At 45.4% G+C, this 17,547-nt stretch overlaps 7 protein-coding genes across 7 annotated transcripts; all 7 read right to left on the bottom strand.

The window, feature by feature from the left end:
* Window positions 1-89: 89 nt before the first annotated feature.
* Window positions 90-2,921, bottom strand: V1513DRAFT_439098 (uncharacterized protein). Its single transcript, XM_066897156.1, has 6 exons — window positions 1,959-2,921; window positions 1,766-1,883; window positions 1,550-1,708; window positions 1,320-1,495; window positions 1,039-1,264; window positions 90-989 (listed from the first exon to the last, which is right to left on the bottom strand). Exons 1-6 carry the CDS (start codon window positions 2,741-2,743, stop codon window positions 261-263), a joined length of 2,193 nt encoding a protein of 730 aa, XP_066755355.1. The 5' UTR covers window positions 2,744-2,921; the 3' UTR covers window positions 90-260.
* A 562-nt stretch (window positions 2,922-3,483) lies between these two features.
* V1513DRAFT_439094 (mitochondrial 54S ribosomal protein mL53) lies at window positions 3,484-4,359 on the bottom strand. The gene is made up of 3 exons (XM_066897155.1): window positions 4,181-4,359; window positions 3,998-4,117; window positions 3,484-3,946 (listed from the first exon to the last, which is right to left on the bottom strand). Exons 1-3 carry the CDS (start codon window positions 4,233-4,235, stop codon window positions 3,834-3,836), a joined length of 288 nt encoding a protein of 95 aa, XP_066755354.1. The 5' UTR covers window positions 4,236-4,359; the 3' UTR covers window positions 3,484-3,833.
* Window positions 4,360-4,697: 338 nt separating this feature from the next.
* V1513DRAFT_439090 (3-hydroxyacyl-CoA dehydrogenase) lies at window positions 4,698-6,133 on the bottom strand. Its single transcript, XM_066897154.1, has 3 exons — window positions 5,725-6,133; window positions 5,565-5,664; window positions 4,698-5,503 (listed from the first exon to the last, which is right to left on the bottom strand). The coding sequence occupies exons 1-3, from the start codon at window positions 5,860-5,862 to the stop codon at window positions 4,791-4,793; spliced, it is 951 nt and encodes a 316-aa protein (XP_066755353.1). The 5' UTR covers window positions 5,863-6,133; the 3' UTR covers window positions 4,698-4,790.
* On the bottom strand, window positions 6,134-10,254 carry V1513DRAFT_410620 (DNA-directed RNA polymerase II subunit RPB2). The gene is made up of 4 exons (XM_066895711.1): window positions 10,106-10,254; window positions 6,578-10,047; window positions 6,442-6,525; window positions 6,134-6,386 (listed from the first exon to the last, which is right to left on the bottom strand). Exons 1-4 carry the CDS (start codon window positions 10,116-10,118, stop codon window positions 6,282-6,284), a joined length of 3,672 nt encoding a protein of 1,223 aa, XP_066755352.1. The 5' UTR covers window positions 10,119-10,254; the 3' UTR covers window positions 6,134-6,281.
* Window positions 10,255-10,360: 106 nt separating this feature from the next.
* V1513DRAFT_439084 (dynein light chain type 1-domain-containing protein) lies at window positions 10,361-11,573 on the bottom strand. Its single transcript, XM_066897153.1, has 7 exons — window positions 11,270-11,573; window positions 11,170-11,192; window positions 11,055-11,088; window positions 10,968-11,002; window positions 10,888-10,914; window positions 10,765-10,834; window positions 10,361-10,710 (listed from the first exon to the last, which is right to left on the bottom strand). Exons 1-7 carry the CDS (start codon window positions 11,325-11,327, stop codon window positions 10,646-10,648), a joined length of 312 nt encoding a protein of 103 aa, XP_066755351.1. The 5' UTR covers window positions 11,328-11,573; the 3' UTR covers window positions 10,361-10,645.
* Window positions 11,574-11,795: 222 nt separating this feature from the next.
* On the bottom strand, window positions 11,796-13,106 carry V1513DRAFT_439080 (PRELI-like family-domain-containing protein). The gene is made up of 2 exons (XM_066897152.1): window positions 12,889-13,106; window positions 11,796-12,797 (listed from the first exon to the last, which is right to left on the bottom strand). The coding sequence occupies exons 1-2, from the start codon at window positions 12,934-12,936 to the stop codon at window positions 12,273-12,275; spliced, it is 573 nt and encodes a 190-aa protein (XP_066755350.1). The 5' UTR covers window positions 12,937-13,106; the 3' UTR covers window positions 11,796-12,272.
* A 737-nt stretch (window positions 13,107-13,843) lies between these two features.
* Window positions 13,844-16,669, bottom strand: V1513DRAFT_439077 (trehalase-domain-containing protein). Its single transcript, XM_066897151.1, has 3 exons — window positions 16,322-16,669; window positions 16,123-16,192; window positions 13,844-16,064 (listed from the first exon to the last, which is right to left on the bottom strand). The coding sequence occupies exons 1-3, from the start codon at window positions 16,484-16,486 to the stop codon at window positions 14,104-14,106; spliced, it is 2,196 nt and encodes a 731-aa protein (XP_066755349.1). The 5' UTR covers window positions 16,487-16,669; the 3' UTR covers window positions 13,844-14,103.
* Between the last annotated feature and the right edge of the window lie 878 nt (window positions 16,670-17,547).

Here is a 17,547-nt window from a genome sequence, read left to right as displayed (position 1 = left end):
CCATGGTAACAGGTTACCTTTCTAACAGACAGTTGGACGAATCAGGGACTCAGGGACTCATTTGAGAGAATTTCAAGCGCGAGAACGAATTTTGGCTGCTAAAATCACTCTAACTAGTAGATAATGTATATTCTGTCCACCATCTTCCTTATATTTAACACAAAAAATACGAGACATGATAAATAAAAATACAAGCTCAACCGCCAACAACCATAAACAAACTAATGCAAAATAAATTACATAGACCGCAAATGCAAATTTCACTCCATAAGAAACTTCATCAACGCGTCCTTGCCCTTGATCCTTAACAATTTTTGAACCGCCAATAGAGAGTCTCTATCTTCCTCCGGCGGTGACGTCGGTGGTTCTACTGTAGATATTGACGAACTCGAGCTATCCACTTGACCAGAGCTAGCCTTCGTTAGCTCTGACAAAGACGACAAAGGCGATGTCGCTTTCGTCTCCGCATCTTCCATCTCGTCGTCGTTCACTTTCGCGTCCACGCTGATTTTGATAGCTGCGTCAATCAAATTCGAAACATTCTGTCGCATTATAGTTTCTCGCATATGTGACTGGCTCAAATACGCCGCGTTACGCACAAATTCGCGCTCCATGTACGGACGTTCCACGAGACGATCCAACTCGTTCAGTGGCAGAGGATATTCTTTTCTCCGTCTAAATGGCTGGAGTGAATTAACCTTATCGATGAAGTCCAGTACTATTCCCCGCTCTGGCAGCTTGTAAACGATGCCTTCCGTATCAAAGTCCCATGTTGGTATCCTCCGATCATAGGCTGATCGCTCGAAAGGATTCTCTTCCCACCCATCCAGGAAATGCAACAGCTGAGGCTTCACAAAATTCTCATTTTCCGGGATAATTTGTTCCTCGTCCGAGGAATCATTTCCCACTTCAATATCCCCATTGTTGACAAATCCCCTGCGTAGACTAACATTAATCACCTTGGAATTTCTCTTGCGTCTTCGGTGAATCTGGACAAATGTCAACGAAGGACTTCTCAAAATACTTCTTTTAACTCACCAAATCCCGACCCACATGATTTGGACACATCCATTTTCGTGCTGACGTAGGTATAGTACTCATCGGCGGGTCAAGACAATCCAGGTGCCAATGAAGGGGACAGTAATCGCAACTGATAATCTTGCGATCATTCATTGCCGATTGACCGCACTTGTAACAAAGTATGGACTTGCCATTCTTGTCCGTCAATCTATACGGATCTGCCTCCTCTAAGAAGCCACTCCGACTAAAAGAGATTAGTACCGTTGACCAAATTTAGGTTCTGCAATGATCCTGCTTACTTGATCCGCCGCGGTTTTAAGTCTTGGACATCCTGGTATTCTCCAAAATCGGTAGTCGTCACCCCTTCGTACCGTTCTCGAAGCTCCTTAGGCAAAGAGAAACAAGATGGGTTCCGTTTGTCCGTCTGCTCCATTAACTCTGAAAATAGTCCTCGGGCCGGTATTTGTGGAGGGTGCTGTGAGGGTTAGCATACGAAAGATGACCCAGCATGTCATAATGGTGTATATACTCTCTTAGCATAGCAGCTCTTGCAAAACCAGGAGCCTTCGGGCAAGTTGTCCTCATCATACGGGGGATCGGTGCAAGTGAAATGAAATGACCTTGGACAGCCTTCGCAACATAAAAACCGGCCAACTCCGCCACATGCCGAGCAAAAATCATCATTATACTGCAGCGATTGCATATGTTAGTCTAAATCCAGGCGGAAACAAGTACCGCAGCTTACTCGAGTAGGATCATCCTGGTCAGAAGAGGAGACGGCTGTGGATCTCGCCGCACCTGACAGATCGGGTTGTGGTCCAAAGCCGAAAACGTTTTCACGCGCAGCGCGGCTTTTAATAGGTCTAAAAACATGTAGTAATTAGAATCCCATGCAAGGATCATTGGTCTGAATATATGAAGCAGGCAATTATACTTACGAGATCTTCACCCGTTTTGCGCGTCTCACTCTAGAAGCATCTGACTCTGGAGGCGGCGTACTCAACGCCGATCCTCTTGGATTGGGCTCATTCTCGGTATTCTGGTCCCGGGATAAGCGTTTAAAAACAATCTTCTTGGTTGGTGGTCTGACTGAAGCTGCGGGCTTCGGTGAATCTTCCTTTGCCGTCGGACGTATGACACTGCTCCTCACAAAGTAATCATCGAATGACTTCTGAAATTTCAACTTTATTTTTGTTTCTTTGGATGGATCCAATTCCGCCGATTTCACAGCATTATATGCTCCTGCAGATCCCTTAACTTTGGATATTAATATCTTTGGTGGGGGTGGAGAATCGGACATGATTTCATCGTCATCAAGTTCAACGAGCTCCGTTTCCTCTCCCGATTCATCGCGCGACGGCAATGGGTCAACAGCATATTGTGGCCTGCTCAAACTTCGAGTGCGACGCGTGCTCCCATTGCTGGCAGGTGTTGATCCGTTTACTGGAGTCGTTGATTGAGACACGCTCTGTTTCTTTGCCTTGCTCTTAGCGACTGGATGTGAAAACGCGCCATCGTCTGCCCCCGTGTCTGGACTCCCTCGTTGATCTGGCGTAGCTGTACCTGTCGTTACTCGTGAAGCAGTGCCGGATCCTGCCTTTTTTTCCTTCTGCTTGAGTTTCGCAGGTGGAGCCACTCCAAGAGCAAACCCGCCGTATCCGGGGATAGGAACTGAAGGCGGCGGCTCGGTCCACGCAGACTTGTTTGGCCGTTTAGCCGACATTCAGAAGTCACTCTTGGAGAGAACGCGTAAAAATAATTCGTCGCACTAGTAAGACACTTGTAAGTACCATATATTGCACATTAGACAGCTGTTTGAAGTATTGACTGGAGCTATTGTATGATACTGTCGGGTTGTCGGTGCCTGTCACTAAGGAGCGTGTCGCATTACACCAAAATTTCAGCACGTTGACTTGGCGCTCCATGCCATTACAGTCCACCATTGCACCACAATTTGTATGAGGCTACGGATAGAGCATTGTAAAAACAGAAATTTACATAAGCGAGGCATTTGATTTAATTCTTAGTCACCAATTCGTATAATTCGAACCTGTCGATGATTGGTATTGATTTGACTCACATTTTACTTGATGCCGGATACCGGGCGACATCAAATACTCATCACTAATGACGACTACGGCTGACGCTGGCATTAACGCAGTAGCAAAGGCGGATATACAGTTTGTAGTATGAAACCAGACAGTAGAGAGACAAATGCCTCAAAACACGCCGTGTGCACCACCAGCGAGTCTATACCAGAGATCTTCGCTCTTACTAAGCGACAAATCAATGCTGGCTCCTGACAACAAGATTTTGTGTAAGTTGAATCATCGGATAAAATGATGGTCGATGTTGCCAATGTGAGCCGGGCCTAAGTGCTATGCACCAACAAAAGCAAAGATAATTGCTGGCTCATATCTGGTAGACACAGAAAAGAGGAAATCATAGCATTGATGTATGGCACCGCATAAAAGAAGTCAGAATTGAATATTTGTGATAGTCGATCACTCTTCATATAAGCAGAACACTTGCGTCACTAGCTGCCTAATTACATAGCAATGAGCGAGAGCGCTCATAAACTGTGCAGACTAAACTAGCGATAAATATTCTTTGTCTCTAGTGCCTCCATCACGCCATAGGTGGAATTCCGCGAAGTCAAAATCCACAAATATCCAATTTTTAGACAGTGAATTACCGTGCCTGGCGGGCACTTTTTTAAATATTGACATAAAGTTGGCAACATTACGTTAGTGAATATGATACAAAGCAATATGGGACTGAATCCGTATGATACAACGCAACCTTCCACTCCCTTATGAATTCATCTGCTCCTGTAGATGTAACGCTCGTGAATGCCGATCTAACTGCTCGATAACGTCTCCTATTGATTCCTTGCTGGGGTCTAAGTCGATAGTCTTCCCATCCCCTGTAAAGCCATTAGCCATTGTGGTCCACGAAACAACATTCGTTGTCATACTGAACGTGACTGATATAAGCGGCTTGTCAGTTGAACTTTTACCCAAGAATTCTGTTCGTATTTTTATCAAATTTCGCGTTGTCGGCGGAATCCGGGCAAGGAAAATACGTGCGGTCTTGCCTGAAGAGGATCTTTGTTAGTCACTCGCGTATACCGCACTACATAGCAAATCATAGAACTTACGCTGCGATAAAGGATCAAACCGCACTATAGCGGATGTGAAATACTTTGTCATCATCTTTTGCGAGGGCTTGCGTTGCAAAGACAAAAGTAGTCCAAGTTGTGCGCAATGTATTTAGGTGGGAGTTTGTGAAAGTTTTCGTTCGTACCGTCGACGACAGAAATATTCGAACTGAGCTCGAAACCTCACTGATTGACCTGAGTTTGGCGGCATCTGATTGCATTCGGATTACAGAAATTTGTTAAGGAATGGACGTCGCAATTTCTAAGAGCCCCGCACTTCATCCAGTGATCGAACAGGTGCTTCACGACGACCGGCGGGGTTCACTGTTTTTGCGGCCCTGTTTTACACTGGTAGTTTCCATCTGCTGTGACAATGGTGCACAGATGGAAGGTTGATAACTCCAGTCGCTGATCCGTGATGTGAAAGAACCTGCCTATTTGGCATTGGATACAGAGAGATAGGCACTCGAGGTATGTGGATAATAGTGTGGAATCTAGCAATGCTGCTAGGGACAATCGTTGAAATATATGCCATGGAGATTTGATCATGATTTAAATACTATACCACCCAGTTCCTATCATTTAACGAAGCCAACACCGTAAACCATGCCTAATAATCGTAAAACCCTTTCTTCGACTTGATACCAAGCCATCCCGCGTCAACCATTTTCTGCAACAAAACAGCCGGTCGATACTTTGAATCTGCCGTCTCAGTGTACAGCACATTCATAATGGCAAGACAAGTATCCAACCCAATAAAGTCTGCCAACGCCAATGGACCCATTGGCATCGCGCATCCATTCTTCATAATACTGTCAATATCCTCCTTTTTACCCACACCGGTCTCCAAACACGTAATCGCTTCATTGATATACGGGATCAATATTCGATTCGCAATGAATCCGGGACTGTCGGTGGATACGCTGGGTATTTTGCCCATAGCCTTCACGAACGCAACAGCGCGATCCACAGTTTCACCCGCCGTCTGCAACCCTGAAATAATTTCCACACCCTTCTGGACCGGTACCGGATTCATGAAATGCGTACTCACAACGCGATCTTCTGCGCCCTTCGCCGCAGCGGCTATTTTAGTTATCGAGATCGAGGAAGTATTCGTGCTCAAAATCGTATCACTTCTCGCACCAGCGGCAAGCTTTCCGAATATTTCACACTTAAGCGGCGTTATTTCCGGTACGGCTTCAATTATAAAATCAGCCGCGAATACGGAATCAAACTTCGTTGTCGGCTCTATCCGCTTGATTACTTGGTTGGCATCGTCTTGGCTGTATTTGCCTTTCGCAACATCTTTCTGCAGCAATTTGCCTAACTATCGAGTTATTACAAGCCATCGCTGCAACTACCCAAAAGTCCATATTATAGGTACCTAAGAATCCTAGACTCTTATTTATAGAAGCTTCTGAAGAGTCGAAAAGCACGACCGGTACCTTTGAGACTAACGCAGCAACGAACGCAATTCCAAGACCCTATGATTCCAATATTAGCATCGAATTTAAGCTATGAAATTACAGCTATAATTTCGATACCATTTGCCCAGCTCCTATGACTCCTAACTGCGTGACACCTCCTATCCTCTGTGTATGTGCTGATATACTGAAAGAGCGGTATACCCGCTGAATGCGGGGTGCTGATTGGAGACCAGAGGTGAAGATCCGAGAGCTCATGCTAACGTGCCTATATTATAATAAATTTCTGGGGAAACAGATCGAATAGGGACGATCTTGATGCAAAAGGATAGTTATTCAGACCCTTAGGGTGCTCGTGCAATGTGGCCGTACTTGCGGTCAGATCACCGAATCTGAACCGATGGGGCCCCGCAATAGAACGCGGCGCATGTGATGGACCTTAAATTTTTTTTTTGTAAAAAGATACGAGATTTTTTCCTGGCAACATTGCAGTTGAAACTCACTGCTATTATATTATCTTAAACAAAAGAGTCGTATGTAATTTTTAAGTCCACAATTCATGCCACCCATACTGTTGCATCCCTAATTAATGGTTTCACTACAAAACTTACAAATAAAACCAGTATATACAGCACATCTATAATACATTTTCAAAACACCTTCAGAAAACACAACATCTACTGCCTGACGGAATATCCTGAACGATCAGAATACATCCTTGGCGCGATATTCATCGCCATAAGCTCCTGGAACAAGAGTTTCGCTGCATATGGAATGTGAATCTATATAACTAGTCAGCGCCACACGCTCCTCTTCACACCGTGACAAGTGACATACCTGGTAGATATTTGTCTTATTTTTGCAAGCACGGCATTCAAATTGATTTGCTTTCAAGTTCGTGATAACAGTCATCAAGCCGCACTATATGAAAGGCATTAGCAACAACACCGAAAACCATTACAATAGCACTTACAATTCCACAGACATGAACGCGGAACGCATCCGATGCCTCAAAGAGACGCTCCTTCAAGAAAGCCGCTGCACCATGAGCAATCATACAATCACGTTCCATCTCTCCGAATCGCAGGCCACCGTCTCGCGAACGGCCCTCGACAGGCTGTCTCGTCAAGATTTGGACTGGACCACGTGCACGGGCGTGAATTTTGTCGTCCACCATATGTCGCAAGCGTTGGTAGTATGTGGGACCCAAGAAGACTTGTGCCATCAGCTTCTTGCCAGTGTGACCGTTGTACATGACTTCGAAACCACGAGATTGGTATCCATGCTCCCTAAGAAGTTTCGAAACAGCGTCCACCGTGACATCAGTAAATGGAGTAGCATCACCCTCAAGACCTGAAAGCGAGGAGACTTTACTAAGCAAACATTCGATCAGATGCGCCACTGTCATACGGGATGGAATAGCATGCGGATTGATAATGAGATCCGGCACAATGCCTTCCGCTGTGAATGGCATGTCCTCGTGCTTGTAGGTTACGCCGATAGTACCCTTCTGACCGTGTCGAGATGCGAACTTGTCACCAATCTGCGGAACCTTCGTCGTGCGCATTCTGATCTTGACAAATCGCAAACCTTCGCCGTTGGTGGTGAGAAGGACCTGATCAACAATACCACTTTCCGTGCTGCGGAGAGGAGTAGACACATCTCGCTTGGTGTGAAACTGCGTGCGTTGACCCAGCTCCTCTGTTTCTGGAGGTATAGGAGCTGTTTTGCCGATAATAATATCTTCTCCAGACACACGTACACCAGGAGCAATCAATCCGTCATCATCCAACTTGTCATACGTGCCATGTTTCATGCGCAGGGTATTTCCTCGAATTGGTTTCTCAAATTCCTCCACTACTGCCATACCAACACGCTTCTCCTGATCCATGTACGACCTGAAAAACAGGCTTCGGAACAAACCACGGTCAATACTACTCTGGTTCATAATAACGGAATCTTCCTGGTTATAACCACTGTAACATAGAATAGCAACGATAGCATTCTGTCCCGCCGGCAATTCTCTAAATTTCATAAACTCCATGGACCGTGTCGTTGCAAGCGGTTTCTGTGGGTAATAAAGAATATTCGCCATAGTATCCATCCGCACACCATAGTTTGTCAGATAAACTCCCATCGCTTGTTTACCCATAGCAGATTGATACGTATTTCTAGGCGATTGGTTGTGATCCGGGAATGGAATGATACTGGCGCAAATACCGAGAATCATGCTCGGATGAATTTCACAGTGGGTCCACGTATGTGCATTGATGCTTGGCATCGCTTTCACCCGGTGTGATGGATCTAGGCTCTCACTGTGTTCCACCCCGACCTGCAATTGCCGTGACATTTCAAGATCTTCCGGGGTCATGGCAATCATAACTGTCTCTTCTTCTTCAGCATCAACATACTCAACGATACCCTCCGAAACAAGCGAAGTCCAACCGTAGCGATCCTCTTCAGTAGACTCAAAGTCCTCGAGCAATCGGTTGACATGCTCCTTGCGCAACATAAGCTCACCACAATGAGGACTCGATTTGTCCGTGTCAACAACGAAAAGGGGTCGATACACTCTGCCGGCATCCGTGAAAATCTTGAATTCCTTCTCGCGGATATCACGTACAATACTGACTTCAGCCGATATGTGATCTGTTCGCCGCAAAGATCGGATAGTTTCAGCCAGCGCCGCAGGGTCTCTATGAGTTCCAATCCATACTCCGTTGACAAAGACTCTTGTAGCGTTTGGCGTCGCGTGCGGAACGTAGTCCTCTAGAGGCTCCATACCCCATTCCTCCAAGAAATAAATGATAGGTTGTGAAGACGTACCAACGGAAATGCAAGACATCAATGACAAATTTTTCACAAGACCACAAGCCTGACCTTCTGGAGTCTCGGCTGGGCAGACCAAACCCCAATGAGTGTTGTGTAACTGTCGGGGCTTCGCTATCTTGCCATCACGACCAATAGGAGTGTTCGTTCGTCGCAAGTGCGAAAGCGTGGACGAGAATGTATAGCGGTTCAGCACTTGAGAGACACCGGCACGCGAAGACATAGCCTTCTTCTGCTCACCCCAGTTACCAGTAGCTAAAGAGTAGCGCAGACCGTTGGTAATCGTATTTGGCTTAACAGCCAACGTCAGGTTGAAATCACGATTAGTTTCGACACACTTTTGCATGTACTTGTACATATCTCGTGTCAGTTTCTTGAACAAAATTCTGAACAGGTTGGCCAATAGCGGACCAGCCAAGTCGAGACGCTTCTTGCCAAAATGGTCTCGATCATCCACTTCTCGTCGTTCCAAAGCACACTGAAGCATTTTGTGAACCATGTAACCCAAAAAGAAAGCCTTTCTCGTCTCGTAGCCCTCGCTCTGAGTGATATGTGGCAACAATTCTCTCTGCATAATATCTCGAGCATATCGTAATCGCTTTTCCTTATTGATACCCATGGCAGTACCACGACGACCAATGAAATCCAAGGCAACCTCACGATCCTGAATAACGAACGCTTCTTCAATACATGGTTTCAGCATCTCAAGCATTTGCCAATCAGTTTGATCGTAGCAGATATGTTCCAGAATGTCACCGTCGGGAACAACACCAAGTGCACGGAACACAATAACAATCGGAATATCATTTCGGATGTATGGCAGCGTGGCCTTGATTGTTGAACCGACATTTTTATCACCCTTGGAGTACAACTTGATTTGCATACTGCTGATCAATCGTGAACCTTTCTCCAACGCTGATCGAATCTCGGCAAGATAGCTGACAGGTGAAGGCGCGGCCTTCTTGAATACCTGAACGATGTTCGCCGCACTTCGCTCTTGTGCAATAAGGACTTTTTCCGAACCATTAATAATGAAGTACCCACCCTGATCGTAAGGGCATTCATTGACATCGTAGAATTCGTGTTCCTTCAACCATCGGAGCATACAGAACTGAGATCGCAACATGATTGGGACTTTGCCAATAAACACCTTTGATTCAGGTTCTTCTGCCTCTTCACTCTCAGCTTCCCAAACAATCTCCTGTCCCGGCGCCAAATCGATATCTCTTGAATAAAGTGAGCGCTTGGTCATTTCAACATACAGTGGCGACGAGTAGGTCAGATTTCGCAGACGCGCTTCCTGGGGAAACATTGGATGCGTACTTCCGTCTGCTTCTGTCATCGTTGGTCTCGAAAGATAGATCTTGCCAAACTGAATCTCATATCGTCTGTTGATATCGCCGTCGGGACCGTTATGTTGGGCGGGTTGATCGAGGGTGAGTGTCGCCTCTTCACTGACAAGTTGCTGAATTGTGGTTTGAATGAACTCATCGAATGATTCGAGTTGCTGAGACACCAATCCTTTTTCGTTAAAAAATGACGAGATCACCGCCCAGCAGTCCTCAGCTGTGATCTCGGACGCCTCATCATATCCGTACGGATCGTCGTAGTTCTCTATATTGCAAACTGGTTAGAAACAATCCGAACTCGTGTTATTCATTTGGATTGCCACCTTCAGCCATCATGCACTATGCACGGATATTCTGATTTAAATTTATGATTAAAAGACGTTATCCACTGCTAATAAAACCTAGCAATCCAATCGAATGGATCGCGTCCGGTGAGCGGAGGAAAATTGGTGGATGTGCGATGCGAATCAGTAGGTTCAGCTCGACTTACAAATTCAGAGGTCGCAGTGGCATCTCAACGTTGGTGCTCAAATTTACGCGTGGGTATGTGGGTTAAGAAAACCTTACCCGCATGGAGCGACGGAATGCATAATATATTTGTCTAAACTGTTTTCACCGTTTCATTAAATTTACTTCTCAGGAATTATCATAGGCTTATTGCAATTGTTCCCAATGGAAAGCGTTCATGTGCCTTTGTATATAAATGCACTTGTCCCTCTATCAAATTAAAATGCTTCCGCAGGGAAAAGCATAGATCTATTGCCCCGTAATGTTTCCTGAGATACTGAACTTTAGGTATCTTCACTGACAATTATATTTCCTCGCAATTCACTGCAATGAAATTTGATTTCTGATACTGCGATTCAGGCGGTCTTGAATAATAATATCGCTATTTGGCCGAGGTAAAAGTAAATAAAATGTCGAGTTTCTAAGTGACAATCTAAGCGGCAAATTCATAGTAAATATAATATAGAAAGCATACCATGTGTGACGTAGCTTCCAAAATTCCGCCCGACAATGCAGTGCCATGTCTGTCCGAAGCGTTGATCAAGCTAAGATCATATGAGTTTCCGTATTAAGCATTACAGCCCAGCTTCAAACATACTTCCTTCTTTATATGTGCCGCAATGTCCTGCATTATAATCTTAGCATGGAACTTAGGCTGTTTCATATACAGATGCTTACCTTTTCTATGTTGTATCGTTCCATCGCTTGCACAGCTACCACGTCCGTTAATTCGTTCGCGACTTGAGAAGCAGCAGCTCAACATACCAAGGTCAATAACAACAGCTTGCATCTCCGCAGACTACAGGATCAGTCGTCAGATTGGTTCTTTTTCACTCCTCTGACCTCTATTCAGAGGAGATAGAAATTCCCAGACACATACCATATCGGCCGACTTAATCACAGCTATATGAGCAGCAACTGTTAGCTTCCACTGCTTCCGCTTCAAGTACCAAAATATATATCATGCAAAATAACCGTACCTTTGCCATCCCACTGACTTCCACTAGCTGCCGATTTGTCTTTCGGGGAATCTGGCATTTTGTTACTGTGACGCGCTGTGTTTACGCACACTCGGTAATGTTGCCCGACTCGGAATTGATTAAGCGACCAGTGCACACCGAGGCGGAAGTTTTAGTCCGTCTCCTGTCTTGTCTAGATCCACTTTAATCTATCGATGGAGCTGATCCGTAAATATTACACAGCTCCTTTAGCGTTCCTCAATAAACCTGTGTTACCCGGCTTGATCACGGTCAGTCGTAACTTCACATGCAGATTTAAAGGAGACTGGGGCTGCTTTGTGTGCTATATTATGTTTTCTCGGCGAAATACTTCCAGTTGGACTGGCGCATATATATTTCTAGGCTGTATAGAATCGGGCTAGAATGTAGATATGGGCGGTCAGTTATGGATGGACGTGTAGCTTTAGTATATGACAGCAACCGATTGTCCACACCAAGCCACCACACCATCACGAACTGGAAGAAATAGATATACAGAAATTAAACCCTTCTATGTAGTATGAAACTAGTTTTCCGTAAATCCATATCTATTGAAACTCCTTGCTGCACTAATTGACAAACATATATCCATGAAAGGGGCCGGGGAAAGGAATTTTATCACATACTATGCAAATACAACACAAATACAACACAAATGTAGATACCAGTGACCATATAGGAGAAAATAGGGAGAAATAATACAATCAAAGATCTCGAAAACAAGAAAAGAGAAATAGTACAGTCATGAAGATCTCGAAAATAGATGAAAACCAATTTTAGTCGAAGCCCAATGCGCCATAACGAGTAAAAACATGAAGATAACAAAACTCTATATATAATGCAAAAGAACCCAAGCAAGATTGTTGTTGAAAAAGCTATGTCAACAACACCGAGTGACTTTGGAGGATGTAACCAGACATGTTTCACGTGGCAATTCATGAAAACCAATTGGCACAAGGTGGAAAAAGGGACACGATGCTAATATTCAGATTTTAGCAGCAGCCGTCTGGAGACTGGCAGACTGAAGCATATTATCCGGAACGGAGTCTGCCAGTTTCTTGAGGACGGACTCGAAACCGAGGCGGCCAAGAGCGGCATTATGTCGGAAACGCTCAACGGACCAATCCTCAATCTTATTGCAAAGTCGCTGGAAGGTAGCATAGGCCTCAATTCGAGCAGTCTGGTTGAATATTGTCTTGCTGGGATCGGCCATGTCCGGAGAATAGACAACAGTTTCCTGGACGCTGAGGAGGTTATTCATGGTCAGGTTCTGGGATCGCAGAGTGAGAGTCTTCGTAACAGGATCGACTTCAGAAACTTCACGGACATAAGACGTATCGCGACCGCCGACAATTGCCAGCAGCCACCTTGGGATGTTCTGCTTGCAAGTGATGAGACGCTCGGTAGTGAGGATTCCGGAGACAGGATCGACTTCACGTCGGAGCACATCGACAGCGACAACGTGTGTAGACATTTCATTAGGATATTTCTTCCATGCTGATGCAGAAACCTGGAACCCAATTAGCATACAAGTCGACATAATTACCCACTACACTGTCCATCGTGGCCAATGCAAATGGTACTAATAAATGAGGACATACGTGCGCCCACGGGTAGTCAAAGGAACATTGAGATGAAAAGAACTTCATTGCATCTATATCTAGATCCAACAGGACACCATGCAGATATATAATGTAACGCGACGAAGATTGGAGCCACGGAGATATAAATATGATGACGTGCCTGACGAGGATGACAAGTGAGTCGGCAAGTTCGCGAGAGCCGACGGGGAATGGACGCACGCGTGAATTGCCGTTCGGGGCAAGGAAGAAAGATTTTTCGTTGGGTCGCACACTATGGCGAAGTGGCGCCGCATGCGAGCAATGTTGCCACTAGCCTGATTTGGCTTAGCTTATTAGTGTGCTAATTGACCTTCCGGTTTATTCTCGCCACTGACTTTGATCATTTTTGCCACCATCGCGTCACGTATGAGCCAGTACCGTCCAGGATTACTGCACTTATGGCGGAGCGCACGCTACCCTTTACCTCTTTGAGCTTAGTATCACGGTGGCTGGAGTATCTTGTTGATCCGTCCAATCCACTAACTCCCCGCCATTGCACCGCCACGATCTTTGAGCCTCGAAGTCTCGGTGTGTACCATGCGGCTCGTGATTGCGACTTGCCTAAGTTGCCGACGCCGACGATATCGATTGCTCTTCATATTCATTATTTGCAGTGAAACTCACGAATATTGGCCAGTCCATTTTCTCGTTATTACAAGTGAATAGTTTAAAACTTAATGTTCGCTGAAACTGTGCACACTGTTTGTGTCCGTAATTATCTGGGAGTGCTAGTTATAGAATCCATTGCGAAGTTTCGCATTTAAGACTTTTGCCTCATATTTCAGATGAGACGAGACTGAATCCGCGAAAGGAGCGGGCTGACCAGGGCGTTGATGGAAATGGCAAAATCCAGCTCAATTGAGCCTTGGGATCGGCGTAATCGGGGCGGTTTCAAACTTCAATACAGAGTGCTATCGCTTGCATCACATACTGTCAAACGTAGCGATTTTTTCTCATTCAACTCTTATAGGCTTAACTGACACCAATATATTGGTTCCGTTAATTATTCCATTATCACAGCAACAAATTATAGAAATGTAAAACCACATAATTACCCATGGACCCACAATACTGACAACATCACAACATCAATGTTCATGTCCTCCCTTATCCCATTCTACACCATATACATCTGAATTCACCACGTTTATACACCTTTTATACAATGATATATGCTCATCAAAAGAGAAACATTTAAACGTACGAGTACTGGCTCGCATAGAAAAGACCTGGTGGAGTGCATGCCCCGAGAGCACGTCGCGCGTGGCTGGTGATCAACGTCAGCCCAAAAGTATAGGACGCATTTACCCAGCCAAATCCTTCTCTAGCAACTCCCTTGAAATCTGACCCTTGATTCCCATACTCGGCGTCGACACGGTGCGGATCCACTGGTCGCGTGACGTCATATTTCTCGACTACAATACCGTTATAGTCCACAAAGGCTTTGGTAATCATGTACAGCCATCGATAGACCAGGCGCTCAGCATCTTCTTCATATCCATATTTGATCAAGCCAACCCAGGCAAGTATCTGTTGCGGCGCCCATCCGTAAGGGTAGTCCCACTGTCTGTTCGGTCGATCGAGTCCTATCTCCCCGCGAGACCTCTCCGTCCCAGATACCAGACCACCAAACTCTTCGAACTTTGGTAGCGCGTCCGAAACTAGTCTAGCAGCTTGCTTGGGAGACGCGCAACCAGCCCACATCGCCCAGAATGTCGTAGCAGATTCATAATCAGACCGCTTTTTCTGCACAATGTCGTAATCAAAATACATGCCCTCTTCCTCATCCCACAAATATTGATCAATCAAATTCTTCCGTCGCCGTGCACGACGATCCCAAGATGCACTGGTTTCTACACTTCCGTCATGCAGCACCAGCTTATCACCAAACTTTGTTCGGATAGTATGAGCGATATCGACTTCGTACTTGTACAACAAGCTGTTCAAATCGATTGTTGCCAGATTGGCGCATCGTTTCTCGAGTCGGTAAGTAGTGTCATGACCAGATTCTCGGACAGCTCGATCGTGAACGAAATACTCGTCGAGAGCAGGCTCCTTGACTATTCCATCATTGTACTGTTTCTGGAAATCTTCCAAGGAGAGCTTATGCTTTTCCGCATAAGGCATCAAGAGGTGCTCAAAATGACTGGCCTCAGTCTCAGGCGGTATACCAATGCCATCCGGATGGTAGCAAGACAATCCCGACTCTTGATCTAATCGTGGAGGTGACATCCAAACTTGTTTATACTCCACAATTGCAGCCTTGAACGACTCTACCAGTAATTCCAATGCTCCTGGTTCGAATATCGTTTTTTCATACACCTTCAAAGCCAAGTCTGTCAAAAATGGCGGCTGCGACCTGCAAAGATAGTAAGAACGATTGGCATTCAGGATCTTCCCATAATTGTTGATTTCGAAGATGAAGTTTTCGAGGATGCCCTTAGCAAGATCGACTCTTCCATCCACTAATAGACCTAAGGCAATCATATACGAGTCCCATCCATACAGCTCGTTGAATCGACCACCAGGCACAACAAAAGGTTTCCCTCGCAATGTCGATTGTCCAGTGAATTCATCGACAACGTGGTCCATTGCCAGTGCAAGTAATCCTGCCTTCTCATTGACCGATTTGACCCATTCCGCCGTGATAGTCGCAGGAAGATACTCAACCTGGAGATTCAGATGAGGGCGTTTAGAAGCTTCCTTGACATAGTATTCGTATTGCTCCTTCTCCGTTAGCGGAACATATATTCGAGGGTTCTGATCCTTCGAACGGTTCTTGGGATCGACAGCGATGATTTCCAATAGGGAAGCGTCGATCCTACGGGTTAGCGAGTCCCAGAACTGTGTACGGATCAATCGGGACAACCTGCTGACTGGATTTTCGTTCAGACGCTGTTCGTCGAGAATAATCGACTTTCGGCCGTACTCCTTGGCAAGAGTGAGCTCTTGCAATAGGTTCGACAACATGTAAGTGCCGCGAATGTCGAACTTGTTGAACCCGTTCGAGTTCGCGGTACCAAGCTGCAATACTTTCGGACCCAGATCCTCAATCGTTATTTGCATGTTCCCATCAGTGTCTTCGCTTTCCAGCAGCGCCTGAAGAGTCAAGTTCACGTCGACGAGGAACTTGCGCGGCGTCATGGACTGAGCGTCTACAACCACAAATCAGATTGGGGCAACCTTTGCTACAATTTCCACCGCATGACAAACCTTGAGACGCTCTTCTGCGAGGAACGGATTTCAGAAAGTCAGGTGTATTGCTAGTGCTTCGCGTTTGTACCTAATCAACGCACAATTAGCGTCTGAAATCGTTTCAATCAAGGTCGCCACACTTTGAATAGGATCTGTGGAACGGCAGTGGATACCTTCGCGATCCGTGCAGTATTAAAGTAAGCAATATACTACATACCGTCGACAGAGTTCTCGTGCGAATAAGATTGCTCATCTTGTGGGTAGTGAAATCAGTCTCAGGGCCATAGTAAACTTGGGCGACTGAGAAGGGATCAATGGATCCTGTCGATGAGGCAGATGACTGCCGCGATCCAGCTGTGGTTGATACTGATTTACTTGCCATTATCACAAAAGAAGATATAGAATGTAAATTCTATCTAAAGGCAAAATGAAATATAGAAGAAATGGTTGATGGGAGGCGGGATCACTCAGTTCATATTGTTGGACTGTAAAAATCCAGCTCGTTCGTGGTGAGGCAACGACGTAACGTCTTGGCTGAGGGGGGGCCAACTAACGACCGCTCTTGTGCCGTTCCGTTTGACCCTGGACTTTCCATCACATTATCTCAGTGTGATAGGGTTTTTTGCCCAAAATACATTATTTACTACGCCTATTCGATCATATTTATGATTTTCCTTTTATTTGGCTAGTGGCGTAATCTGCAGAATTTCGACTTTGTAATACTACTCTTGATTCAGGACTAGCTAAAACTAGTAATAGGTAAAACGATTCGCTCTAGACATCCCGTCCAAGTCCCATATTAGGTTTATTCCTTTGAGGGTTTGGAAAGTAAAGTTAGCTCTTTCGCCCCTAATTAAGTTGGCCGACTTTGAATAGATAGGGCCTTATCTACGCATACGCCACGGCATACTCGTGCTCATCGAGCTTATCGCATTCGCACGACAACAAGACAATAATCCCAGTTGTTATCCAGTCTTTGCTGGTCTTGACCATATTATAGGACAAATGACAACAGAGGAGAAAATTTCGTCGATAGGCTCGTCGGCGCCAGATGACAGCCGGACTGATCTTGCGAGTGCATATCAGGAACTCATGAAAGCTGAGAAGGCTGCCAGCGTATGCGCTCAAAATTACGCATAATGCGAATATACTGTTACATATCAATCGTGCTAATAATTATATAGGCACTGGAGGCTATGCTGGATAATATTGACAGCAAGTTGGACGAGATCTTTTCAGATGAGACATTCCTGGCTGCCGAAGCTGCTCTGCGGCAATCCGAGGCTCAGTCAAACGGAATAGGAATAACTCCGGCATAAAAAAAAAGAAATAAAATATATAATAGGTCAGAACGCTGTAGTTTGGTTGTTGGGTTATACAAGCACATGTTTGTCGGTTAACGGGTAGTTATTGTTCCTGAACTAGTCTGCGGCGGTATGCACT

This window comes from Lipomyces chichibuensis (assembly GCF_038497645.1).
Source record: "Lipomyces chichibuensis strain CBS 12929 unplaced genomic scaffold V1513scaffold_5, whole genome shotgun sequence".
In the NCBI taxonomy this organism is placed as follows: domain Eukaryota; kingdom Fungi; phylum Ascomycota; class Lipomycetes; order Lipomycetales; family Lipomycetaceae; genus Lipomyces; species Lipomyces chichibuensis.
This window is presented reverse-complemented; position numbering and strand designations above follow the sequence as displayed.

Coding starts and splice junctions, on each gene's coding strand:
- V1513DRAFT_439098 (XM_066897156.1), bottom strand. CDS start 2,743: ATGTCGGCTAAACGGCCAAACAAGTCTGCGTGGACCGAGCCGCCGCCT. Junction 1,884..1,958: donor GCAAAACGGGTGAAGATCTC/GTAAGTATAATT, acceptor ACATGTTTTTAG/ACCTATTAAAAGCCGCGCTG. Junction 1,265..1,319: donor TTAAAACCGCGGCGGATCAA/GTAAGCAGGATC, acceptor AATCTCTTTTAG/TCGGAGTGGCTTCTTAGAGG.
- V1513DRAFT_439094 (XM_066897155.1), bottom strand. CDS start 4,235: ATGATGACAAAGTATTTCACATCCGCTATAGTGCGGTTTGATCCTTTA. Junction 4,118..4,180: donor GTTTGATCCTTTATCGCAGC/GTAAGTTCTATG, acceptor GATCCTCTTCAG/GCAAGACCGCACGTATTTTC. Junction 3,947..3,997: donor GCTTATATCAGTCACGTTCA/GTATGACAACGA, acceptor ATGGCTTTACAG/GGGATGGGAAGACTATCGAC.
- V1513DRAFT_439090 (XM_066897154.1), bottom strand. CDS start 5,862: ATGAGCTCTCGGATCTTCACCTCTGGTCTCCAATCAGCACCCCGCATT. Junction 5,665..5,724: donor TCATAGGAGCTGGGCAAATG/GTATCGAAATTA, acceptor TTGGAATCATAG/GGTCTTGGAATTGCGTTCGT. Junction 5,504..5,564: donor TAAGAGTCTAGGATTCTTAG/GTACCTATAATA, acceptor CTCGATAGTTAG/GCAAATTGCTGCAGAAAGAT.
- V1513DRAFT_410620 (XM_066895711.1), bottom strand. Junction 6,526..6,577: donor GCGTTCATGTCTGTGGAATT/GTAAGTGCTATT, acceptor CCTTTCATATAG/TGCGGCTTGATGACTGTTAT. Junction 6,387..6,441: donor ATAAGACAAATATCTACCAG/GTATGTCACTTG, acceptor CTAGTTATATAG/ATTCACATTCCATATGCAGC.
- V1513DRAFT_439084 (XM_066897153.1), bottom strand. CDS start 11,327: ATGCCAGATTCCCCGAAAGACAAATCGGCAGCTAGTGGAAGTCAGTGG. Junction 10,835..10,887: donor CGGCACATATAAAGAAGGAA/GTATGTTTGAAG, acceptor ATATGATCTTAG/CTTGATCAACGCTTCGGACA. Junction 10,711..10,764: donor TGGAAGCTACGTCACACATG/GTATGCTTTCTA, acceptor ATTGTCACTTAG/AAACTCGACATTTTATTTAC.
- V1513DRAFT_439080 (XM_066897152.1), bottom strand. CDS start 12,936: ATGAAGTTCTTTTCATCTCAATGTTCCTTTGACTACCCGTGGGCGCAC. Junction 12,798..12,888: donor TTGACTACCCGTGGGCGCAC/GTATGTCCTCAT, acceptor ATTGGGTTCCAG/GTTTCTGCATCAGCATGGAA.
- V1513DRAFT_439077 (XM_066897151.1), bottom strand. CDS start 16,486: ATGGCAAGTAAATCAGTATCAACCACAGCTGGATCGCGGCAGTCATCT. Junction 16,193..16,321: donor GCACGAGAACTCTGTCGACG/GTATGTAGTATA, acceptor TGCGTTGATTAG/GTACAAACGCGAAGCACTAG. Junction 16,065..16,122: donor TCGCAGAAGAGCGTCTCAAG/GTTTGTCATGCG, acceptor TTGTGGTTGTAG/ACGCTCAGTCCATGACGCCG.